Source organism: Enhydra lutris, unplaced genomic scaffold, assembly GCF_002288905.1.
Source record: "Enhydra lutris kenyoni isolate GAN:26980312 unplaced genomic scaffold, ASM228890v2 scaffoldscaffold24, whole genome shotgun sequence".
Taxonomy (NCBI): Eukaryota; Metazoa; Chordata; class Mammalia; order Carnivora; family Mustelidae; genus Enhydra; species Enhydra lutris.
This window is the reverse complement of record NW_019154108.1, coordinates 30,863,390-30,888,455: the sequence shown is the minus strand read 5'-3', so window position 1 is coordinate 30,888,455 and position 25,066 is coordinate 30,863,390. Positions and strand designations below refer to the sequence as shown.

At 51.0% G+C, this 25,066-nt stretch overlaps 1 protein-coding gene across 1 annotated transcript in view; it reads right to left on the bottom strand.

The window, feature by feature from the left end:
* The window catches only part of LOC111150707 (tumor protein p53 binding protein 2), a 56,578-nt gene extending 31,923 nt beyond the window's left edge, over positions 1-24,655 (bottom strand). Inside the window, exons 1-2 of the mRNA XM_022508249.1 lie at positions 24,567-24,655; positions 1,592-1,739 (exon numbers count right to left, since the gene is read on the bottom strand). Coding sequence (XP_022363957.1) covers positions 1,592-1,739; positions 24,567-24,593 — 175 coding nt within the window. The 5' untranslated portion in view covers positions 24,594-24,655. The remainder of the gene's footprint in view (positions 1-1,591; positions 1,740-24,566) is intronic.
* Positions 24,656-25,066: the final 411 nt, after the last annotated feature.

The following is a 25,066-nucleotide window of genomic DNA, read 5'->3' as shown; positions in this document are numbered from 1 at the left end:
AAATAAAATCTTAAAAAAAAAAAAAAGAAAAAAAAGAGTGAGAAGAAACTCTTCTGAACATCATCCCATAGTAAAGGTTACCAGCCTCAAGTGAGCAAGACACAGAGAGGAAAAAGAACAGGTGGAATCAAGAGTTCCCAAGAGACACCGAGCCTTTCCCAAGAGAAGGACACCGCTTCCTTGATCCCGACAGGGGCTTTCCATCATCTCAGTAAAGCGCACAGCACGGTGATCTGTGGAATGCAAGGAGGCAGCCAGAAGCGGCCAGCAGTGCATTCATTCAGTCATTCAAGAAGCACTGACAGAGCAGCGTCGGACGCCAGGCCCTCTCCCTGAGCCAGGAACACTGACGCACGACACACGCAAGCCTATCCTCTTAGGAAGTCTACGTTCTAACGCATGTGTTTGGGCTACAGGGAGTCAAGTGGCAAGAAACTAATAAGCACGCAAAACCTGGAGGATGAAATCAGGGTGGCTTCATGGCCACGGCAGCAGGATGCTCCAGGAGAGTCTCTGGGAGGACAGAACACTCCGGCTGAACTGCAGGCGACAACACCTGGAAAGCGACGCAGGCAGTGGGAGAGGCTGGCACCAAGGGCCCTAAGGTGGGAAGGAGATTAGTTTCCTTGGGAACAGAAGGGAAGCTGCAGGCCAAGGAGAATGGTGCCCAATGACAGGGACACAAACTTCACAACCCAAGGTCAGAAATTGAGATTTTTTCTCAGGAGAAGAGAAAGCCACAGAGGAGTGGAAAGTTGGACTATCACATTTTCATTTGAAAAGGATCATTTGGGTTTCTTTATGCGAATGGTCTAATCTAGCTCCTTTGTGAAGGGAAAAGAAGCAAGCAATTCAGGGAGTGAGCACAGGACCTTCCAGGACACCCAATTGTAAGAAAGCTGGCTGAAGATGACCAAGAGGCCTGGTAGGGAGGGAGTTTGGCTAGAGGCAGGTATTATGAATGGTGTGGACCCAATTAACCTGGTATAACGGGTGCTGGGACCCCTGGCCCGCTGAGAGAGAAAGAAGCAGTGGGACGTCACCCCGGCCGTACAGGAATAAGGCAGAAATTATGGAAAATTACTCACACGTCTACAAACTCCTGAGGGGCCAGAAAAAGACCAGGCTGTCCCATTTTAGAGCTCCGAAGAACTAGAGTGAGGGACTGATTTCAAAGCCTAAAATAATGCCTATGATTTCACCACTGCCTTTTGCCACCATGGTAACTCAACACTGAAGAGCTTTTCCTAAAAACCTACAAAAACCGGGAGAGGGCAAAGCAATCAGGACGCCTCACGTTTCTAATTCAGTGGAGTCGCAGCGCAGAGGAAACATTCCTCAAGCATTTCCCGCCTCCGGCCCAGAAGCCCACCCTGCTGGGCCACCTGCCTGTCCTTGACCTTGTGTACTGGGTGCGGCATCTTCACCGTACAGCACAGAAGGACAAGAGCAGAAAGGCTGCCTACGTCACAGAGAAGCCAGCGAGAGAACGTCACACCCTGATGCACGTGCGAGTCCCCAGCTTCCCCGCAGACAACACGCATGCCGTCCACAGCCACATCTACACAGCAGCACCATCCAGGTCTCATACCAGAGCCACACCACACTTCGGCCAGATGGCACTCGCTCTCGCCGGGCTCTTTGCACAGATCCACCACATCTCTGCACATCGTCTCGGGGGTCACAGGGACCTCGGTGAAGTGCTGCTCGCTGTCACTGAGGTACACGGTGAGAAACATCTGCCAACAGAGAGAGACAGAGAGAGAGAGACAGCCGCTGTCAGTATCCACACTGTGCCTTTCAATCTTCAGTCCCCTTGGATCCCCTTCCCTAGCCCCCGTGCAGAGTGGCGCGGCAGTCCGGCCCCTCAGCGAGTGGAGCCCGCAGAGCCTCCAGGATCATTGGGGTTCGGGCAAACAAGTTCACACAAAGTCAGGCTCTGAAGCTGTATTTGTTATTCGTCTGCCAAATACTTACACGGTTCCTCATAGGTGCCAGACCCATGCTCGAAACAGACCCTCCTACCAACACTGGGAGATTCGGGGTAGCTGTGGGCACCCTTCTGTCCACACAGCCTCTTTGGCAGGAGACCTAAGAGCGTGCTGCTCTGGCGGTGGATCTGGGAAACAGGACACAGAGCCTGGAGGGAAATCTAGCATTCATACCACGCGCTTCAACCACCTACTGAAAAAATCGTACTTATGAGGCTAAAATGTTTTAATCAAATACCTACATTATAGTCTAAGTCTTCATCAACAAGGTGTTAACCGAGCAACGGGCTGTCAGGCTAACACTCACCCAGCCTCGCAGAGAATATAAAGCAGCCAGCAGAAGATCTCCATCTCCAACCCACTAGCCACCTTTCTTCTAGTAAACACAGACGTTGGCTCTTAAAAACACTGAGTCAAGAAATCAAACTTTCACGCCGATAAACTATCCCGCGAAAATGTGAATTCCCAGTGCTGAAGAAACTGACCCAGCAAATAAACCGCAGATGGCAACCCACGAGCACCTCCTCCATGCAGGTCTGCGTGTATCAGGATAAAACACACACAGTCTGAAAGCAATCCCCCTGGGAGCACTGATCCTGCGAGAATAATTCTTCCCACGAAAGGAGAAGGCCAAGGCTTTGGCGGGTCCACTCTGGACCAGCACACGTTCTATAACAGTGATTAATGGGCCGCCAACACTGGGAAAAGTTGGGGGTTTAAGGCCACAAAAGAGCAGAATGAGTAGGACCCGCACTGGGCTCAGGAGGACACGGGCCCACCCACAGCAGCGCACCTCCCCCTGGGGCTCAGCCTTCCTCGCCCACCTCCAAAAAGCAGCACGAGGCTCTTCTCTGCAAAAACGCAGGGCCTGCTTATGGCGAGTGATGGACACCAGCCAAGTGGTCAGGCCGGGTGCCGCAGGAGTGTGGTCAGGTGAGAGGAGGAGCCGGCAGGGGAGAACACCGCCCCACCCCAGGGTGAGCAGGCTCAGCACCAGGCACCTTGCAGCTCCTCCTTCACCCTCGACCACGTTTCCTTAAGGTCACCGCGTCCTTCCCTTTTCCAGCCAAAGCTCTCAACTCACAGGAACCCATGCAACACACTGAGTCACCTGGCCCATGAGAGCACGCAGCAGGGAACCCAGAAAAATTAACACAGTGGATACTGGTGAAACAGCAAATAAAACATGGGAAAAAACCATACGGCTTCCCAGGATGAGCTGAGCAGCTTTCAAGCTAATCCTATGCGGTCCTTCCCCTCCCAACAAACCGTATTAATAAAGACACATCGTTCCAGGCTTCAACCAGAGAAGAAGGGAGCACTTTAAAACCACACAGAAAGCCTAAAGCCTTGACAAAAATCACCTGGAAAAACATAAAAAAGATTGCCTATGCTCACAGACTTCCAGCCTGCCGCAGCTCCGACAAACCATAGGGCACATTTCATGACACTCCAGAATTCCACAGCGGCTCTCTGAGCTCCCCACCCACCCAACACTGTCTGCGAAGTTGAACACTTCAAAACCAGGAAGTGTCTGCGCTGTACACAACAGACAAGTGTTTGTGGAACTGCAGGGATACTGAGTGCGCGCAGCCCGCACAGGTCCTAGTACTCCACCCCCACCCCCCACCCCCCACCCCCGGGGGGAACGTGGTGGGGCGAGGGGAGTACTAGGACCCATGCGGGCTGCGCAAGCAGCTCAGAAACTCACATCAACCCCAGATGAGCAGAGCCAGCACAACTCTCTCTTTACATATGAAGAAATCGACTTGCTACTAAAATGACAGGGTTAATTCTGCTCTTCAGATCCATTCTTTACTCTTCGGGCTGTTCCTTACAGCAGGAAAATATTGGGAAATGCTCTATGTAACCCCAACTTTAATAGGGATCTGGTCTTTTACTTTCTGGAAAACAACAGCTTCGTTTACTTAAAGGTATGATAACGAATAAGAACGATGAGAGATGTGTTCTGTTTAAGGTTACCTTTCCCCACAAACCCACAGCATTGCATGAACGGCAGGTGCATGAGCTGACCCATTACCACCTCCCGCGTGTGAGGACTTGCTCAGTGCTGGCTGCAGGGCCCGTCCTCACGTGCTTGGGCCGGTGGCTGGTAGGTGGGTGGTGTGACATTGCTCAGGACTCCCGGGCAAGAGGTCTGGGCTCTACCTCCAAATCTGTTAATTATTAGCTAGACCTCCTTGGGGAAACCACGTCACCTCTCGGAGCCTTAGTTCCCATCTTCAAAGTTGAGAGTCTTGTGCTCCCAGCACTGCCACCAACTTCAGGGGTCAGTGTCAAAGCCGACCTTCCTACAACAGCCGGCACGCTACAGCCAGTGTTTGGGCCGGAGCAAGGGCCTGAACAAATGCAGTGAGAAAGGATGGGTTTCATAGGAAAGAGGGGTCTGGTGACAAAATGGGGGAGAGAGCAGCACTGTGTGTGAGCAGCGCAACTCGGGAGACAGTAAATTCAGGAGGAAAAGGAGGGCTGCTCTGCTTTGTGGCCGAGTCAGGCAGGGAGCCGGGGAGGGAGGGGGAGCTGGTCTGGCTTAGAGGACTCGTGACCTGACCAAGCCAACACCTGCCACCACTGCCTCCCCAGGCCTCCTCTCCTAATCCCCTCCATCTCAGCCATCCTGCCCGCCAAGCCTATACACCTGCCCTGCGCCGTCTGCAGCCGGCCTGCCTGCTCCCCAGGCCTGCAGGTCTGCACCGCCTTCCCAGCGAGGGTCTCCCCGCTATCCTTGCCTAGATCCCGACACATGTGTGGACACGCCCGTGCACACGTGCATACCTCCCTGCTTTGGGCTCTCCTTGGCACGGTCCCTCAGGTACCACACTTCGTATTCAGTTAAATTGGCTTTACCCTCCGTCAGCCCTTCTGGAATATCCGCAGTACGCAAGCTGGGGGTCTGTCTCTTTAGCGCCACATCCTCTGCCCCGCGGACCACGTGGCCCAGCACACGGCACGCACACGGTAGGTGCTTGTTTGCAGACAAGCGGGTCCTGCATGTTACAGACTCCCCTCGGACTTGCTCTCACCCCGAGTCCGCCTCCGTGTGTGCCGAGGTGCAGCAGAGCACACAGCCGCCACCGGCCACTCCAATGGAACAGAGAGCTAGTGTCCTCTTGGTCCTCCTGCTGGCCCCAGCCAGCCATCCTCCTGCTTCCACACTTTCCCTTCATCTGGTACTGACAGGCCAGCTGCTCTACGGACTCGGTCCTACTGTGCAGGTTACCTTTACTGAACAGCTAACACAGCACACGGCCCAAAATTCAAAACAGGGGGGGCCATGTGGAGAGGGGACATGGGTGCCACAGGCTTCTGCACAGGGCAGGGAGCGGAAGGCGGGCAGAGTGCATCTGGAGGGGCAGCAAGGGGAAGGGATGAGAGGGGTGTCAGGTCACTGCTCCTCAAACTGGGGTGCAGACAGCTGGGCTCCATCCTCAGTCTCTGACTAAGTGGATCCGGGAAGAGGGCCAAGATGCTGCATTTCTAACAAGCTCCCATGTGATGTGGACACCACTGGTCTGGAAGCCACTGTTCAAAGGCCAGAGCTAGGAATCTGGACTTTAATCGAAGAGCCCACTGGAGGCAAATAGTTGAGAGACAGAGACACTGGTGACTACCAGGGAGCTGGGGGAGTGACTGCTAACAGCTACGGGGTTTCGTCTGGGGCGATGAAAATGCTGGAGTGAGTGTGAGGGTTGCACAACCTTGTGGAAAGTCTAAAAACCACTGAACTGCATACTTCAGAATGGTGGTGTGTGAGTCATATCTCAATTTTTTAAAAAAGGTCCTTGGAGGATTCCAAGCAGGGTAGCGAAGTGATGTCATCTAAAACACTGTGGCCACTGTGGGAGCAGATCCAGGGGACGACGAACACGCCATCTGAGAGGACACGCAGCACCTGAGCTTAGGGTGATGGCAGACGTGGGGAAACGGCTGGATATGGATCTTTTACAAAGGCAGAGCCAGAGACATGCTTACGGACAGCAGGCGGATATGAAAGGCAGGGAGAGACTGGTATGAACCTGATCTGCTGTCTTGGTGCCCCCCCCACCCCACCCCCCACCCTCTGGTGAGTGACGCAGGGAGGTGAGAAGGGGGCCGGCCGGGGGAGCCTCCAGGGCAAATCGGAGGCATCCATCAGCCACCAGAAGGGATATGTTACACCAGGCAACCACAGAGGTGCCTCCCCCACCCACGCCACTGCTGGGTGGACGCCGCTACCACCGCTGGCCACAGTATTTATAACTGCTACTTCTCCCTCCTAGAAAATTATGAGTAAAACAAAGCAAAGGCATCCCAACTTTGAAATACACTTTTAAACCCATTTCATCCACTTTTTTTTTTTTAAAAGATTTTATTTATTTATTTGACAGAGAGAGATCACAAGTAGGCAGAGAGGCAGGCAGGGGTGGGGGGAGCAGGCTCCCCACTGAGCAGAGAGCCCGATGTGGGGCTCGATCCCAGGACCCTGAGATGACCTGAGCCGAAGGCAGAGGCTTTAACCCGCTGGGCCACCCAGGGGCCCTGATTTCATCCACTTTTAAATGTATACATAAGTATGTCCCCAAGTTATGAAAGTTAAATATCATTTACATTAATATATCACTTATAATTTAAAATCTTTTAAGTTACAGTCTGGCCACAATTATGGGATTTAATGTGATAATTTATACCTATTTAAAATTTTATAGAAGTGAATCAGGGAGTTTCTTAATAAATATCACTTCTCTTCTTACTTGAAAGAGTAGCAAAAAAATAAAAACAAAAGAGAATCAAAAGACAGAGTCAGCTAAACTAATCATCCTATTAACCTGAGAAAAAGCAGGTACATACATTCCTTACATGGCCACCTTCCTTTTATCTCTGTTCACAAATCTGCTGTGCTCCGAAAGGATAAAGAAATTCTTAAAAAATGTAATTTAATTCCCTAAGAAGTAAAATAAAAACAAGCTGAAGCTGTTTTTGCTTTGCTTTATTTTGTTTTGTTTAAAGTTTTATTAGCATGTTGAAAAAATTTTTTTAAAAAGACATTTTAGCTGACTCTATATCAACTAAGCCCGGCAGAGAACAATTTTAGCCTATAATTCACGAATTTTTTTAAGATAAAAAATAAAACTGTTAAATCTCAGGAATTTCCAGCATCTGCTACCAAAACATCGTAGAAGGAAAAAGCACACATTTTCTTTTTTTTTTTTTTTTAATTTTTATTTATTTATTTGTCAGAAAGATAGAGAGAGCACAGGCAGAGTGGCAGGCAGAGGCAGAGGGAGAAGCAGGCTCCCACAGAACAAGGAGCCCGATGTGGGACTCGATCCTAGAACGCTGGGATCATGACCTGAGCCGAAGGCAGCTGCTTAACCAACTGAGCCACCCAGGCGTCCCAAAAAGCACACATTTTCGAAAATGTGTTGGTTACCCACTGTTTAGTTACAGGACTGTGTACCACATCCTTTTCCACAAATGGGAAGACGGCACACACACACGCAGGCATGCAGGCAATTCACACACAGAAAAAAGCCTGGAATTGTATTCACCAAGTTAACAGTAGTGGTGCCTGGGTGAGAAGATTATGAAGGGACTTTCTGGGAGCTCAGCCATGCTTAAGTTTTCTAGAATGATTATGTACCACACACACAAGAAAACTGATATTTGAAGGAGCCAATGATGAAATCAGCAAGATGCACACAGGGCGCCACCGCCTCCCGGGGCCTTGCTGTGACACATACCGGAAGCATGCGCCCCATCGTGCTTTTCTGGGGCCCAAGTGCTGCCTCAACTTTAGTCAGGGGCCACAAGAAACAAGCAGTCCAGAAACAGATCTTGGAAATCCAATACATTAGAACAGAACAGTATTTGGCCATCAAAAGGGCTGCAGTGCGGAGACACTACGACATGGATGAACCTTGACAGCACTGTACTGAGTGACACACATAAGACGCGTCCCAAGGATTCAAGGGCATGGAGACAAAACGCCCATTAGCAGCTGCTAGGGGCTGGGGCTGGGGGGCGGGGTTACTGCTCAAGAGTTAGGGGTTTCCATCTGGGGTGATGGAAATGTTCCGGAATTGGTGGTGATGGTTACATAACCCCATGAAGTTGCTAAAAACCACTGCATCACACACTTCACAGGGTGAATTTCATGGAGCGTGAATTGTATCACTATTTAAAGGGCCTACTGCATGCTTTGTGTAAGATATAAAAGGTCTCTTTTTTTCTTTTAAAGATTTTATTTTATTAATTTATTTGACAGAGAGTGAGAGCACAAGCCTGGAGACAGAGGGAGAGGGAGAAGCAGGCTCCCGCTGAGCAGGGAGCCCGATGGGGGATGCGATCCCAGGACTCTGAGATCATGACCAGAGCCCAAGGCAGATGCTTAACTAACTGAGCCACTCAGGCGCCCCAGTTAAAAATCTCTTAAGGGAAATGAAATGTGCTTATGGAAAAATGAGACAATTTACTACTAAAGTAAATGAATGAGATTGAAGGTAAAACAGAAATTCAGGGGCGCCTGGATGGCTCAGTGGCTTAAGCCTCTGCCTTTGGCTCAGGCCATGATCTCAGGGTCCTGGGATCGAGCCCCATCGGGCTCTCTGCTCAGCGGGGAGCCTGCTTCTCCCTCTGTCTCTCTGCCTGCCCCTCTGCCTACTTGTGATCTCTGTCAAATAAATAAATAAAATATTTTTTTAAAAAAACAGAAATTCAGAAATGAAAAAAACGCACATGATCAGAGACAGGCTGAGGTTTCAGCCCAGAGGCACAAATTAATGGAAAGCATATTAAAACAATAAAATAAAAGTAACCTTACTTCCAAATACGTCATCTTTTCCTGGCATGTATATTTTAAAATACCATATTCCCAAGAATGCAGAGACGACTTCATCAGCTCCCTGGCCCAAAGAGAAACACGCAAAAATGGGGCTCCCGAGGAGGCTGTCATGAGAGTCTTGCCTGTTCTCATGGACTCAAGCTCCGGTTATTTCCTGAGAACCTCGGAGGTGAATTATTGTCACCAGGAAGAGCGCAGCAACCATCAGGTCGAAGACGCATGGCAGCCCTCACAGCCAGGACCAGGAACTGTGGAGGCACCTGAAAACGCATGCCATGGTGACAGAGTGACAGGGCAACGGAGTGACAGACCAGATGGCTCTTCCTCCCTTGGTACAGGTGAACACCCGCAACCCCTCCCAGGGCCAGAAACATGCTAACTTCCTGCCAACTTGTAAACCAGGAACTTCATTTTTTTTTTTTTTTTTTGAAAAAGAAATTTTTTTTTTTTAAAGACCCTATTTATTTGACAGAGCGAGAGAGAGATCACAAGTAGGCAGAGAGGCAGGCAGAGAGAGAGAGAGGGAAGGAAACAGGCTCCCTGCGGAGCAGAGAGCCCGACTCGGGGCTTGATCCCAGGACCCTAAGATCATGACTTAAGCTGAAAGCAGAGGCTTTAACCCACTGAGCCACCCAGGCGCTCCGGAACTTCATTTTTTTATAGCATGAGCCACAAAGAGAAGAGAATCCTCAAAACGCGATCAACTCTAAAGTACTCTTCAGAGCAGAGGAGTAACAGGCGGCTCACAGGAGATAGAACACACCACAAAACCCAGGAGGAAGGGATTGTTTTAACTAAACTGAAACAACAAGGCCCCACTTACAGCTCTTACATCAGCAATTTGATTAAAAGATCCAACGGAGATGAGACTGTAGGACACTGACTCATTTGGACACGATGGCACCACATAAACTGTAAAAATCCATTTGGAAAGTAAAACGGGTCATGTCAAAAGCCACAGAATTAGGTCTACCTCATGACCTTACTTGTGGGGATTTATCCCAGAGAAAAAGCTGAAAGGAAGAAACATTCTATATGCCACAAGATTTTCCCTACAGGCTTAGATCTCCAAAGAGTAACACGGAAAACGAAATATCTGGCAACATGGCAAAGTTGGAAAACCTCCACTGGAAGGGTTACAACCCAGCCGCCAACTCCCACAAATAATCTGATGTTGGGCAAGTGATGAGAGCAAGCCACGAAACAGCATAGTGTGACATCATAGATCAGAACCATCTTTTTTTTTTTTAAGATTTTATTTATTTATTTGACAGAGATCACAAGTAGGCAGAGAGACAGGCAAAGAGAGAGAGGGGGAAGCAGGCTTGCCACGGAGCAGAGAGCCCAATTCGGAGCTCGATCCCAGGACCCTGAGACCATGACCTGAGCCGAAGGCAGAGGCTTTAACCCACTGAGCCACCCAGACACCCCGATCAGAACCATCTAAAATCACATACAGGTAAACTGGCTTGGAAAGAACATACGGGAGAGCGGGTACAGACGTCACTTTAAAACGTTCTCGATGTTAACATACTTTCAGGATAATTTCAGTTTCAAAGTACACTGACTACAGACCATGATCAAAGAATGTGGAAACACTCTACTGAACGTGGCAGCCAGGACAAGGACTTCCGTCTGCTTCTTAAGCTGCTCGATGGGGGAGGAAAGGCTCGGGGAAGACAACACTCTGCAGGGGCTGGGCTCCCCACCCCGCTCACCAGTGAGTCATGACCAAGTCACGGCCCTTCCAGAATCCCCAAGTCACAGACAACCTTCATTTAAAAACAATGGGTCACAGATTTATTTTTAAGAGCTCCGTTTTAGGGGTGCCTGGGTGGCTCAGTGGGTTAAGCCTCTGCTTTTGGCTTAGGTCATGATCTCAGGGTCCTGGCATCAGGCTCTCTGCTCAGCAGGGAGCCTGCTTCCCCCTCTCTCTCTTGCCTGCCTCTCTGCCTACTTGTAATCTCTCTCTGTCAAATAAATAAATAAAATCTTTAAAAAAAAAAAAAAAGAATGTTTAAAAAAAGAGAGAGAGCTCCGTTTTGGAGGACATGTATTCACTGTGACTATGATGTTATGCTCACAAGAGTGATTCATCTTCATGGAGGCATTATCTCAGATTAAAAGTGGGAAGAGTCTTCCAGGAGGAAATACAAAAAAAAAAAAAAAAAATCCCACAAAAACTGGTTAGGGCATTTAAGAGAAATTTACTTTGTATCAGAGGCTACAGTGTATTCCTTTGATCTACAAAACCATGTAAAGCTCCACAGAAAGGAAAAAGAACCGAGAGTCTAAGATCTCCTCGTCGCAGAAAGGAAACAAGGCTTTGTGATAGCAGCTTCAGGGTTCTGACTCAGAAAACCTTCAATCCCTCAGGTTTACCGAGGAGAAAAAAGAACACAAGAGGGGAAAACATGTCCCTTAGAGGAAAAGGAACAATCTGTGAGAAGGGCGACACAAATCCTCCCCAAACCTTACAACTCTCAGGAACTCGGTGTTGGGAAGAAGCAACAAGACCAAGACCGGGGGTGAGACCAGGGAGGAGTCTGCATGGTTCGGGGTTCAGCACTCGCCAGTGCAGGGAGATATGCAAGCCATCACCTCCTTTTTTCCTGGGCTTCACCCCACCCAACTAGAGCAACCCCTCCTTCAACAGGATCCCAGCGAACAGGGAAAGAATGAACAAACAAGGAACATCAGCCAAAGCTTCTTTGCACTGCTCAAGGGCATACAGCCCTTTGACCCAGCCACGGCTGCCGAGTGCAGAAGGGCTAGAAACGACCAAAGGGACCAAAGGCTGCCGAGTGCAGAAGGGCTAGAAACGACAAGCCAATCATCCCCACATCCTGGGATCTTCCGCCACGCCTCCTCACAGGTGGGCCTCTCCGTGGACCAGCGCTCCGCCTGGTTCCCCAGCCTGCATGCCCTTCCCCGCTCCCCAGTGTCCCCATGGGTAGCCACAGGGGTCTCAGGGGAACCTGGGGGGAGGGGGCACACCTCCCAGTGCTGCATCCTGGCCCTCAGAGACCAGCCCGGCCTCATGTCAGCTGTCAGGGCACCCTGGCTTCCCAGCCACGAGGACTCCGGCCTGGAGTTTCCTCTCAAGGCCACAGGAGACCGTGAGTCACGCCTACCAGCGCTCTGGTCAGAGTCTGCGACGCTAACTGCGCTGCTTTTTATTACGGCATTGTTTACAATCAGTCCATCAGTTTCCATCGGCCACATCTGAGTTAAAGCAAAAGCATAAAATCATCACCAATGGATTTTTTTTTTTTACTCTTTTGGTCAGGACAGCAAGTTAGTGGAAGTTAGAAATCAACACCCCAGAAGTGTCAACAGCGAGCTGGACAGCACTGAAGAGGGAGTCCCCCAGGCACCCAATGTCATGCAGAGAACACGGTTATCCTCCAAGACCACCTCCATTCCAGAAAAAAAATTATATGGCAAATACAAAGTGGCGACTTTGAGAGAAAAATCCTCTATGGAAAAATCGTGTTGTCTCAGAAAGCTACCCGCTGCTTTCAGATGTCTGATCACCTCCGCACTAGGTGCCCGTAAGCCGATGGCACCGCCACCTCTGGGCCTCACAGGACTGGTGTCCTCCCGACATCTGTCCCTAGGGAGAAGCTCCTGGCTCTGTCCCCTCTCAGCCCCAACTGCTTGTTGACCTAGACGTGTGTCCCACCTGCACCCACTAGGATTTCCTAAGCACCTACTAGGCCAGCACAGGCGTGGCCCAGAAAGGCAAGGGAGGAGACTAAGACATGGGGCAGTTCCCAGAGACACATCTGGACAGAGGCTGAAGGAGCCACCTGGAAACTCTGGGGGAATACGCCCCACACGAAGGCCACACATGGGAATGACCAGAAAGAAGGGGCAGTATACCAGGAACGCAGGCAGGCACGAATAAGGGCTGGCTGACCGGGGCCCGGCAGGTGGAAAGCAAGCAGGCTTTCCAGTTTCTAGTACAGTAGAGGTCACTAGAGGGGGTCTCAGAATCCGGTTGCCAGACCAGTGGCATCAGCATTATTGGGGGACCTGTCAGAGCAGAAAGTCTCAGCTGCAGCAGCCCCCCTGGCAGAACTCCTGAATAGGAAGCCCTTGGGGTGGGCCCGCCACCCCACTACCCTACTAGTGAGAAGCACGAGCTTTAAGGGTTATGTGCAAGGGTGGGAGGACCCTGCTTTCAAAACTGTCCAGGTGACCTGGGCGCATAGTGACCCGCCCCACACACGTTAACTGTCGCCGCACCAGGAGGTACCCCAGAAACAGGAACCGTGTGGGAACACCACACACTCACCGACACTCACATTTATCTTTGCATAATTCATCTTTCAGGGAACTTCATTTACATCATGTGCTGCACAATCACGACCTCAAATCACCAAATAAGAAACCTAAAAACGCACACTTTTCCTCACTCATCTCCCTGGTTTAGCTCACCTGTTCCCTACACCCTGTCCCTTAGTGTCCACGTCATCCCCATGCTTCTAGAATGATTCAGAGACCCTCCAGCTGCCTCCAACCCCTCCTACATGTACACCCGTCCAGCCACAAGGAAACTTTCTCTTGGCTTCTCTGACCCCCCCCCCCCCACACACACACACAGTTGTTTACAGCCGGTCTTATCTGCCTCGCTCTGTATAAATTCCTTGAGGACAGAGGTGTTGACCCTGAAAGGCTTCCTCCACCCCACAGGCTATCTCAGACTTCACACACACACAGCAAGCTGACAGCACTTGCCCCAGAGGTGACAGGCAGGGGCAGCTGCAGGGCCCGGGGGTCCAAGCTCCACAGCCCAGGACAGTCAGCAGGAACAAGAGTGGGGGCAAGAGCAGGGGCTGAAGCTAATGTGCCGTGTAACTTCGAAGGGAGCTTTTCCAAACCAGACTGGGCTCAAAACGAGAAACAAGGCATTCTGCTCAGAGTAACTGAAGAAATCTGTTTTCTCCTGTTCAGCCACGCCCCAAAGCCCAACTTGGATCTCAAATTCCAATCGCAAGCAGCAGAGCAACTCCCTTTAAGCCATCTGCTTTCAGTATCTGCTGTAAACAAACACAGAGAGCAAAAAGGAACTAAACACAGTCTGTAAGTAGGTCAGTGCCAGCCCGACCCCCGCTCTCCGCTCATACTTCCTCCGCACTGAGCTTGGCTGCTTCGTGGGTGCAGGAACCACTGCATGGAAAGGCACTTTTTCATCCTACGTCTTGCTTTTCCTCCACTAAACACACTATGTCTCAGACCCGCCCATGAGGCCATGAGATCAATCAATCCACTGCCCCCAGGTCTCCCCCTTCTGCCTCGCATTTTGTAATCAAAGTGTTCCTCCATTCTCAAAGAGTCCAGCTCTGGGAACTCTCTAAGAAAGCCCAAAAGCCAATCGTGGACATAACTATAGGTGAGCGAGAACTACCCTCACCAAAGAGAATCGAAAGAAAGAACACTCAGGGGCACCTGGGTGGCTCAATCGGTTGAGCAGACGTCTGCCTTCAGTTCAGGTCATGATCCAAAGGACTTAGGATCAAGTCCCACGTGGGGTTCCCTGCTCAGCGGGGAGTCTGCTTCTCCCTCTGCCCCTTCCCCTGCTCGTGTTCTCGCGCTCTCTCTCTCTCTCAAATAAATAAATATAATCTTAAAAAAAAAATGAAGACCATTCATGCACTCCAGCAATATCAGGTCCCCAATGAGTGTCAAACCGTGTGCCAAGCCTCCCAGAGCTGGCGGGGCACCGCGGGGTGGCAAACAGACAGGCCGCACGTGGGAGCCTCCTCGGGGAGGTACACATGAGGTCCGGGGAAAGCAGGAAGCAACCATTCCCTTTCAAGGAGCGCCATGGAACCGGAAACTGAAGGCTGAGTGAGACGAGCAGGAAGAGGAACATCCAGACCGGAAAACCTCATCCCGGGCTGAGGCCCAGCAGCGCACGAACACAGCGTCGCTGCCGTCCCGGAGCTGGCGCAGCCGGAGGGCAGGAGCAAGACTGGACAAATACACAGGGACCAGTCAGTGCTCAACCCGTGGGGCACAGACGTGCTGCAGAAACTGTCAGCGTGTACACTTGGCCTCACCCCCCCCACACACACACAGTTACGGCAAGGTCAGAGGGCGCAGGGGCAAGGTCAGAGGGCGCAGGGCACATCACGAACAGAAGCATGGAATAGAGGACAACCTGCCGTGAGCAGAAGGAACGCAGATGTCCGGCCCCACCAGCAGTCCTCGAGCAGATCCCGGGGGGGGGGGGGCACATGGACAAGGCAGGAAGCGCATCTTCTGGAACAGGTACACAACTCCAACAGCAGGCCAGAGAGTGGTGGCGCGAGCAGATGCTGACTTGTCGGGTGTTTTGTGTCTTTCTATCACTTGCACTGTGAGGCTCAGTATTCGGATGGTGAGGCTCAGGAAAACATGGGCAGGTACCCTTTAGAGTTGAGGCAGCTCTAACCCTTATTTCCCAGATGGCTGGCTACTATGTATTTGTCAGTAAAAGGAAGATATCTCTGATTTAAAAAAAACAATCGGTAAAGGGACTTAGAGGTAAGCCTGTCGGAAGCTGCCAAGGCCATAGAGTCACGGGGTCAAAAGGACAGCTGTTGTCAAACATTTTTAAGGTTAGGGCTTCCTTCAGAAACTGGACTTGCCCAACTCGGTTTTAAAGAACCACAGTAACTGTGTGCTCCTCTCGAGCTCTTCAGAGCTCTGGGATTCTAGACAAAGTCTGGTTTCTCTCTAGACCCACAGGAGGGAGCCTGTGCAAGGGCGGCAGTCCTCCCTGCTCCTGCCTGGTCTTACTCCCCACCCTGGGGAGGCACTGCTGCTTCTCTCACCCCAGGCCTTCCCCAGGGCCCAAGCACAGAGCACTGAAGCAGGTGACACACGTGTCCATGGAGTTTGCGGAAATCAGTGAAGGGAAACCCCACCAGAGTGGATTCTGGATGCAGATGGGGAGGAGGAGCCACACCACTCAAGGTAATCATGGACCCACCAGAAGAACCCTCCCCAGAGAAGGATCCCAAATTCCAGGCCCCCACAGGGAAAGGCTGGCACCACATCTCCTACAGGAAGTGAGCTCCCCAGCAGTACAGACGGGGACGAACCACCATCACCCCAAACTCCTATGTTTCTCCAGTGGACTTTGCTTCAGAACAACCCTCCCAACTTCCTCCTTCTTATCCACAAAACCACATTTCTCTCCCTTGTGTGTTGACCTGCCTGTGGTCTTGCCAAAGCTTGCATGTCCCAAACTGCAATTCTCTGCTATTCCCAAATAAACCACTCTCAGGGGGAAAGTGACTGTTTTATTTAAGGTTAACAAGCTCACAACTAGTCACACTACCAGCTGGGCCCTCGCTGTTATAAGGTACAGCTCTTCCTCATTTTAGATGGCTGACTGTGGACCTTCCTCAGGGGGCCTCGAGAGGCCTTTCTTCTCCCCGCATCCCCAGGCCGATCCCCTCAGGCACCTGCACAGCCCACTGCCCACACCAACGCAGGAGTCTTCCCTAGTCAATGAGATGTGGTTCCCTTCTCCTGCCACCACGCCCCCGGGGAACTACTGCACCCCACCTCAGTGCCACCTGAGCCCATTTCCCCTGCTCTCACTTCCACCCTCGGCACCCTCCCCGCTGCCCACGAAGCACTAGCCTCCCGGGCTGCACTGTGTCCTCCAGGCCTGCGCCCCCGGCCCAGCGACTGCCCACATGACGTACAGGACCAGCTCCTCTTGAGCACTTGGGTCCCAGCTAAACTGTCACTTCCCCGGTCCCCCAGTATAAAGCAGCCATCCCAGCGGCAGGATCCTACTGGAATCCCACTCCCCGTGTTTCTTTCTTATTCTCCCCGTCCTCCCCCACCACCACTACCCCCCACTCACCTCCACGGGAGATAAGCTCCCTGGACCCGGTCTTATCCTCTCCTTGTATCCGGGTTCTCAGAACAGTGCCCAGAACACGGCGGCCAGGCCCCATGTATCTGCAGGGCAGATGCTGGCCTGAACAGCCACCAAACACAACCCACAGGTTAATACAGAAAGACAAAGAACAATGATCTAAGATGATTTCATCCAAAATCAGTCTCTAGGGGGTGCCTGGGTGGCTCAGTTGGTCGTTAGCATAGGGTTCCCCACTCAGCAGGAGTCTACTTCTCCTTCTGCCCCTCTCCCCAACTACCCCACCCCAGCTCGTGCTCTAGTGTGCTCTCTCGCGCTCTCTCTCTCTCAAATAAAATCTTTAAAAACCAAACCAAACCAAAGCAAATCAGGCCCTAGTTTACATCTGACAAATTCATCTCAATAAGCTGGATCACTACTCCTCACTACAGAGCCAGCACTGTCCCTCAGCGTCCTCCCCGACTTCCTAGCACCAGTGGCGCGCATCAGGTCACTGCTGTACCACTCCGCCCCCGGAGCCGGCTGAAGACTGAAGGCTGGGGACGGCACTCTCCCCGCGGACGCTGTACGTCCCCCCCATCCTCCACGTCTCCCAGTGCACCCATCCACTTCTGTTCCTTCTCCCTGTTTACAAACATCCTCCAGAGAATTAGGACTCCACACGCCTCCTTCAAACGGTGGCTGCCCGCCCCCAAACCCCGCCAATGCCAGGGGCTGAGATCTCCGTGAAGTGTTAGAGGCACAAAAACAACACGTACTGAGGTGTTTCTTTGGCACAGGGACAAGGTGGTCACCTCCCTGTCATTCGAAACTTACTAATCTCACCCAGTTTAGGTTTAAATGTGGAAAGATATCTGTTCTCCTTTTGCCACTTCAAAAACAATTGTAGTTATGTTCTGAACACTAATGTTTGAGGTTATCATTCACCAAAAGAACAGGATGGCCACTGCGTCCCATACAGCGTATACAGAAACAGTCTAATGTAGGCACCGCCACCTACCTCAAGGAATATCTGTCACAGGCAGGCCTGGTTCATATCTCATGTCTGCTGAGTGATCAGGAGCAAATTCCTGAAAAACTTTGAGCTTCAAATTCCTCATCTGTGGAATGAGGAGGAGAAGACACACTTCACAAGGTCACCAGGAAATTCAATGGGATGACCAACCTAAAGCAGGGGGCACAGTGTGGGGCACAGACAGGGTCTCAGGGGAAGCTCCTTCCCCTTCCCTGGGAGGGACACCAGAGCACAGGGCCTCCAAGCCCCCCGCTCTGCTCACAGAATCACTCATTCCACAGGGTGGGGGTGAGGGTGGGGGGTATTGGTGAGCTGTGCTATCCCTCTTCCATTATTACCACCAGCACGTACAACTGGAATTCCAGACTCCTTGATTCCTGACGGTGTTCCTCTACTTTCCTCAAGTTGTGTCTCGGACACTTCTATTTCAAGTGTTTGAAATGTAATTGAAGTACTAAGCTAAAAATTTGTTTCTACAGAGATCACTTAAGTTTGCACTGCAGAATTAATAGTTATGTATTTACTGGCCAAATGAGTATTTTCGAAGAAAATCTAGTTCTCTTACCATCCCAATAAACTATGTGGTTTGGTATAAATTTTATGCAGAAAAAACTAGAAAATGACCACAAGTTGCTGAGTCTGGGCAACTACTTTTCCTACACAAGATCTATTTAGAATGTGCATTTCTTTGCTGAAAGGACTTTCATTTGTTGGGACAATATACAAAATGTTTTTGGGGCCCTGCCTCCACGTCACCCAGTGCTTCTGAAGGGTCCCCTACGAACTACAGCTCCTCTTGGCTCTCCGCAACAGAATGTAAAACGTTAATGTCTTACTCAGCACTCCAAAATAAGTATACATTTCATACACAATCTGTCATCTGTGTTTTCTTTTCTCAATTACATCTGATTAGAGAAAAAATGCTCTCTTCAGAACACAGCACACCATCGAAAAGCAAGTATTTCAATCATGTTTAACTTGGTTAAGTGGCAAGAGCAGAAAAGAACACTCTGGATTCCTAAACTCTCCCACCCCACTCTCCTTATCACTTCACACTTAGTAGAGATTGGGGAGAGGTTCACAATCTGGGACGGCATATCCCACCAAAAGGCCCTGGTATGCTGTCCCCACGGAGCTGGAGAGAGGCCACACGACACAGGAGCGCCAAGAACGGCATGGAGTTAGCTTCAGACAGAGTTTTTAACCAGTGCCACAAACTATCACAGATTACCAAGAGATAAAGGTCTATAGTATTCCTTAAAAGCTTCAGGGGGGAAAAAAAAACAGGTTTTGTCTTACTGTTTCTACTTTCTACAGATGGGGGACAGGGGACAGGAACTGGGAGAGAAAACAGTTCTTCCTAGAAACAGTATATGAGTAAATGACCCTCCGTTCTCATGCCTTCCAGATAAATAAATTCCCTTTAAGTTAACTGTTAAAATACAAGCTCCTGTAAGCTTGTGCTAATGTTCTTTAGAAAGTCTAAACCACTTCCCTGAAACAGGGAAAGATACAGAAAAATTTTAATGCATTTCAGCTTTGAATGAATATCGAAGTCACAAGGCAACAAATCTCACTACAGCACAGAAAATGTGAGGTATTTACCACATTTTTTTAAAAAGAGATGATTTGGGGCGCCTGGGTGGCTCAGTGGGTTAGGCTGCTGCCTTCGGCTCAGGTCATGATCTCAGGGTCCTGGGATCGAGCCCCGCATCGGGCTCTCTGCTCAGCGGGGAGCCTGCTTCCTCCTCTCTCTCTGCCTGCCTCTCTGCCTGCTTGTGATCTCTCTCTGTCAAATAAATAAATAAAATCTTTAAAAAATAAAAAAATAAAATAAATAAAATAAAAAAAATAAAAATAAAAAGAGATGATTTAACAGCCTTTGAGAATTACAATTCTACAAAGCTAGAGAACTTACCTTAAACTTTATCCTGGAGTCAAACCAAGCTAAGTTGCTACATTACTACTCAACAAGGAGAAATTCTTTCACCTTGTGGTATTATCCTATGAATACAATGTTCTAAAGCTGTAACTCGAAAGCTTTTTAATTTCAACACATAATTTCAGTTTGGAAGATATGTGCAAATAAGACCACCCTTTCATAGGAAAATAATACAAGTATTTAAGCAGAAGTCCTGCCTCTGGTCTGTAAGTTGCACAAGGTGGTTTCCTCTAGAAACACAAATCCTACCAACCAGCCCTCAGATTGCCAAAGAAGATGCGGCGAGAACCCAATTTTTTTGTCCTAGACTCCCCTAACTAGAAGCTCACCCAATCGGGTATTATCTTACAGCATCACAGAATAACTAGAAATAATTAGGACACTCTGCAGCCCTAGAAAATGCCACAAACTTAAAACTTAAATCATGCTCAGGTCAACTGAGCTTTTGAAAATAATCTGTCCTTTTCTTAAAGTCATGATTTGTATCAGGGCCACACGATGAGACTCAGTCAAAGAGAACACTAGACTAAGGCCCTGGGAAACTCATTTCCCAAGTCATTAGGGGTAAACAGGCCATCATGATTTCATTTGAAAGTATTAATGTAGGGGCACCTGGGGGGGGCGCTCAGCCGGTGACGTGTCTGTCTGCCTTGGGCTCAGGTCGTGCTCCGGGGTCCTGGGACCTGCCTCTCCCTCTGCTTCTTCCCCCACCCCCACTTGTGCTTTCTTGCCTTCTCTCTCCCTCTCTGTCAAATAAATAAATTAATTTTTTTAATTAAGTGTTAATGTAAACAGGAAGCTGCAAATATGTGATTGCAACGTAAAGTTACTCTTTGGGCTACTTTGCCAAACTGCCCGCCATGTCGGTGCTGTGGCCACCAGGCCCATGTGGCTACTTAGATATAATTCACACTAAATAATTGTTTAAAGACCAGTTGTTCATCCCAGCAGCCGTATCTCAAATGCTGTACCTGCAGGTAGCCGGTGGCCACCATAGGGGAAGGCTGGTGGCCACCACAGGGGACAAGACGGACACAGCACAGTTCTGTAACAGCCAGACACGTGTGTAACACACGGTATCTACCATACAGACAGGCAGATTCAAGTCCTCCGACCTTCCATGGGGCACCACACAATACCTCGTGGTTTTGTGGGCAGTTTTGTTTGTTTTTATTCACCATTTCGATAGCAGGCACAAACAGGAATTTTTGTAAAGCTACATCTAAAAGAAGCAGTGAACAACGCTTTGAGAGTTGGCTAACTCATAAAGACATTTCTGAATACAGGCTCTGCTTACATACAATGGCTTCGCAAAATAAAAGTAATGAAAAAACATAGCTGGTATCATTTTGAATAGTTGAGAAATTTTCTTTGCAATAATTATCTCTCTCTATCTGATAATCAAATACAGTGAGGAAGGCTCAACTAAAAAGCCATACTCAACCTACAAACGATGCTTTCTGCGATGAGGAAAATACGGTGTCAAGTAGGAGAAGTTAATCAGTTTCTTCTTACCAAGTGGAAGAAATATCAGAGAATCAGAGATGCTTTGGTGGGTATCTGAAAATGGGTGTTAATTATCACTCCCGCTCGGCCACACCCTATCATTACCTCTGCCCTGATACTCAGCTGTTTGCCTACTTATTTTTAGTTAGCCTACTAAAATGCACCTTCCCCCTATGGTTTTGGGTCCAATTATCACTTCATGTCCCACATGAAAATCACTTACTTCTCTACCATTTGGTGAGAAAATACAGAGACACCATTTATTTGCACATTTTTAATATAATGCTGTCTAAACAGCAAGCTGTTGTCTTTAGAATGCCTAGAAAAGCAAATCAAGGAATGTGCTTAGTGCCAGAGAACCGCACAAGTAAAAATGGTTAAAATGGAAACTTTTGTTATGTACATTTAACCACAAGAACAAGAAAAAAAAAGCACACCAAGACAACTGTCTACATGCTGAGACAATCCATTTTTTCAGAGGAAGCACACGGCTTTTCCCAATAAATTGGCTAGAATTTTTCAAAGTAAGAAAATATGAAACTTCCCTCAACGTTAAAATTAAAATCCAGGTATAATGGGGCGCCTAGGTGGCTCAGTGGGTTAAAGCCTCTGCCTTGGCTCAGGTCCTGATCCCAAGGTCCTGGGATTGAGCCCCACATCAGGCTCTCTGCTCTGCAGGGAGCCTGCTTCCTCCTCTCTCTCTCTCTCTCTCTCTGCCTGCCTCTCTGCCAACTTGTGATCTCTGTCTGTCAAATAAATAAATAAAATCTTAAAAAAAAAAAACCCAAGTATATTAAAAGCCAAAGATGAGAAATATATTTAAGAAAATGGGTTTATTTTCCAGTACCCAAGAAACGACAGGATAAAGACACACCTAATACAATGGCACTAAATGAAAACTTGCCTCCCGTTTGTAGGGACCCCAGGCATAAGAAGCTATGGTTTCACCAGGATTGCAAATCCCACACAAGCTGGACGCGGTACTGAGTGCTTCAGGACTAGCAACCCTAATCCTCCGACCCCCTCTAAGACCTCCATAGGATCCTAATCCCCATTTTACAGATGCTGAACCTGAGACAAATCACTTTTTAAAAGAAGATGGTTCTTGGGGCGCCTGGGTGGCTTAGTGGGTTAAAGCCTCTGCCTTCGGCTTGGGTCGTGATCCCAGGGTTCTGGGATCAAGCCCCGCACTGGGCTCTCTGCTCAGCAGGGAGCCTGCTTCCTCCTATCTCTCTGCCTGCCTCTCTGCCTACTTGTGATCTCCGTCTGTCAAATAAATAAGTAAAATCTTTTTTAAAAAATAAAATAAGATGGTTCTGGTCACAAAAGTCGTAGCTGAAGTAGTGAGGTCCTGGCAGCTTCTGGCTTCAGCGCTGCCCCCCACACTGGGGAGTCCGTGCTGAGGGCGATCAGAAGAACCATAACACTCACTAACACAGAGTCTCCAGAGCAACATAACCTTTCATAGATTCGGATCATCTGGTATATAGCAGGGACAAGGAAAACTCTCCTAAGTTTTAAGAAAGCCCAAAAGATATCTTGACATGAAACCATCCTTAAGATATCCCATTGCAACAACCAACACTTATCTTGCTCCTATTTTTAGGAAAATTCAGAGACAACCTGCAAAAGCCATTTCAAGAGAAAGAAATATTAAAAAGGGGGGGAGGGAAGAAATGTAAATCGAAGGGATAAATATTTCAATAGCAAACTCCTTCACCTTCTTCCATGGTCCATATTCTAATACGTGGCATTTGCATCACAAACCTGACTTTGTAACCAGGTATTAAACTAAAACAGGATGCAGACCGCTCAACACTTTCCAATTCCTTGAATCCTGGCAGGACAAAATGCCCCAAACCATCAAAACTCAACAATGAATCCCGATAAACTAAGTTTGCTGACTGTGAACATTTAGGATGCCCTCCCAAGACTTTGCGGGAGGGGTGAGGGTGGTGAACCCGGACGACGACGACCACTTTCTACTCTGTACCTGTAACTGCAAGTGAACACGATCTGTCCTCACTCCTTTCTACAGATGGGGTAATGCGGTAAAAGTTGCTAGCTTCTTTGTCTCAACACACGAAGCCATAAGGAAACAGCAAGGGCCACAAAATGACCCCGGTCCGGGGGAGAGGCGCGAGCACAACTTGGGGGGGGGGGCAGGGGACACAGGCACGAGCCCCCAGCCCAGCCCCCCCTCCCACTCCCACCGCGGGAGCTGAAGGAAAGCACCACTTCACTCCAGCGTCTGCCCTGGGGGGCCAGAGCCTGGGGCGGGGGGTGGGGGGGCCAGCCTTCAGGAGCGGGGACTCGGAGGGTTGGCTGGGGGAGACCGGAGGCTCTAGGATTGGAGGCCAGGTTCAGAGGATTCAGCGGGTTGGGGAGTCGGGGGGGTCTCGTGGGGCCAGAGGCTGGGGGCCAGGAGGTCCAGGGGGCTCGTAGGGGGGCGACTCGGGGGTGCCGGAGATCAGACTCGGGGGGGGGCGGGGCGGGAGGATTCGGGGGATTCAGGGGGCCGGGTACTCCGAGGGGTGGGTGGACAAGGGGTACGGGGAGGGCCGGTGGTTCGTGGGGGTTTGGGGGGTTTGGGGGATTCATGGGGCCGGGGAGTCGAGGGGGAACAGGGGAGACCAGGGGTTCGTGGGGGGTTGGGGGGGTTCGGGGATTCATGGATCCGGGGACTCGGGAGGGGGAACGGGCGGGCCAGGGGTTCGTGGAGGGCTGGGGGTTTCGGGGGATTCACGGGGCCGGGGACTCGGGGGAGGGGAGTGGGGGTTCGTGGAGGATGGGGGCTCCGTGGGTTCGGGGGTATTTTGAGGGCGGGGCAGCGGGGTGGGGCGGCTGGGGAGGGTTCGGGGGATTCCGGGGCCGGGGACTCGGGGGGGGGGGGGGGGGCGGGGGGGTCGTGGGGGGGGGGGGGGGGCTCAATAGGACTGGGGGGATTCGCGGGGCTCGGGGGGGGGGGCCGTGGACCGAAGGCGCCGCGGGCACTCAGGTCTCCCGCGACACGACACTCGGGCTGCCATCGCACACCGAGAGCGAAACCCAACCAAAACTAAGGCAAGGGCAAGTTTGATGCCTGTTTCACTCCCACAAAAAGTTTTTTAAAAAGACAAAGCAACCGAGACTCCGGGCCCTGTTCTCGACGCTCAAGGAGCGCACCAAGTGAGGACCCCGGCGGAGATCGGAGTAAACTTTCGGCGGCTGCTTGCCCGCGGCTCACCACCGGCTAGGGGCCGAGGGCTGGGGACTGCGCCGGGGGGTGAGGGGGGCCGAGGGTGGGGGCTGGGCCGGGGACCGCGGCCTGGGGACCCGGAGCCGGGCCGCGCCGCCCGCAGCCCGGCTCGGCTCCCGCGCCCTTCCGCGCCCGCCCGCACGCTTACCGGCATCATCTTGGAACCGAACCGCATGGGAGCCGCGGCCCGGGCCGAGCGGGGCGCCCGGGTCTCGGGAGCAGGGGGCGGCGGCGCAGGGCGAGGCTCCCGAAAGGCCGCCAACCTGTTGCGAGGCGGCCGCTGCGTGGGCGGTCCGCCGAGCCCTCCCCGCGGGCGGGGGCGCCACGGAGCCCCGGGCCCACCCCCAGCGGCCCCGACGCGGCTTTGTCTCCTCCGCGCCCACGACGGCCCGCGAGCCCTCTGCGCTCCGCCCCCCGCGCGCGGCGGTGGGGGCGGGGCGGGGCCGGGAGCGCGCCTGCGCGGGCGGGACCGGGAACGCGCCTGCGCGGGCCAGGCTGGGGTGGCTGGCTCGGCGGCCGGCTGGGCGCGGGTTCGCAGCCTCCGCCTTCATCCCTCTGCCCGTCGCCCAGGTTCCATGGGAAAACTCTTGTCTGACTCGCTTTCACTAAGTAAAGGAATACACTAAAAATTACTTCAATGGTAGAGCG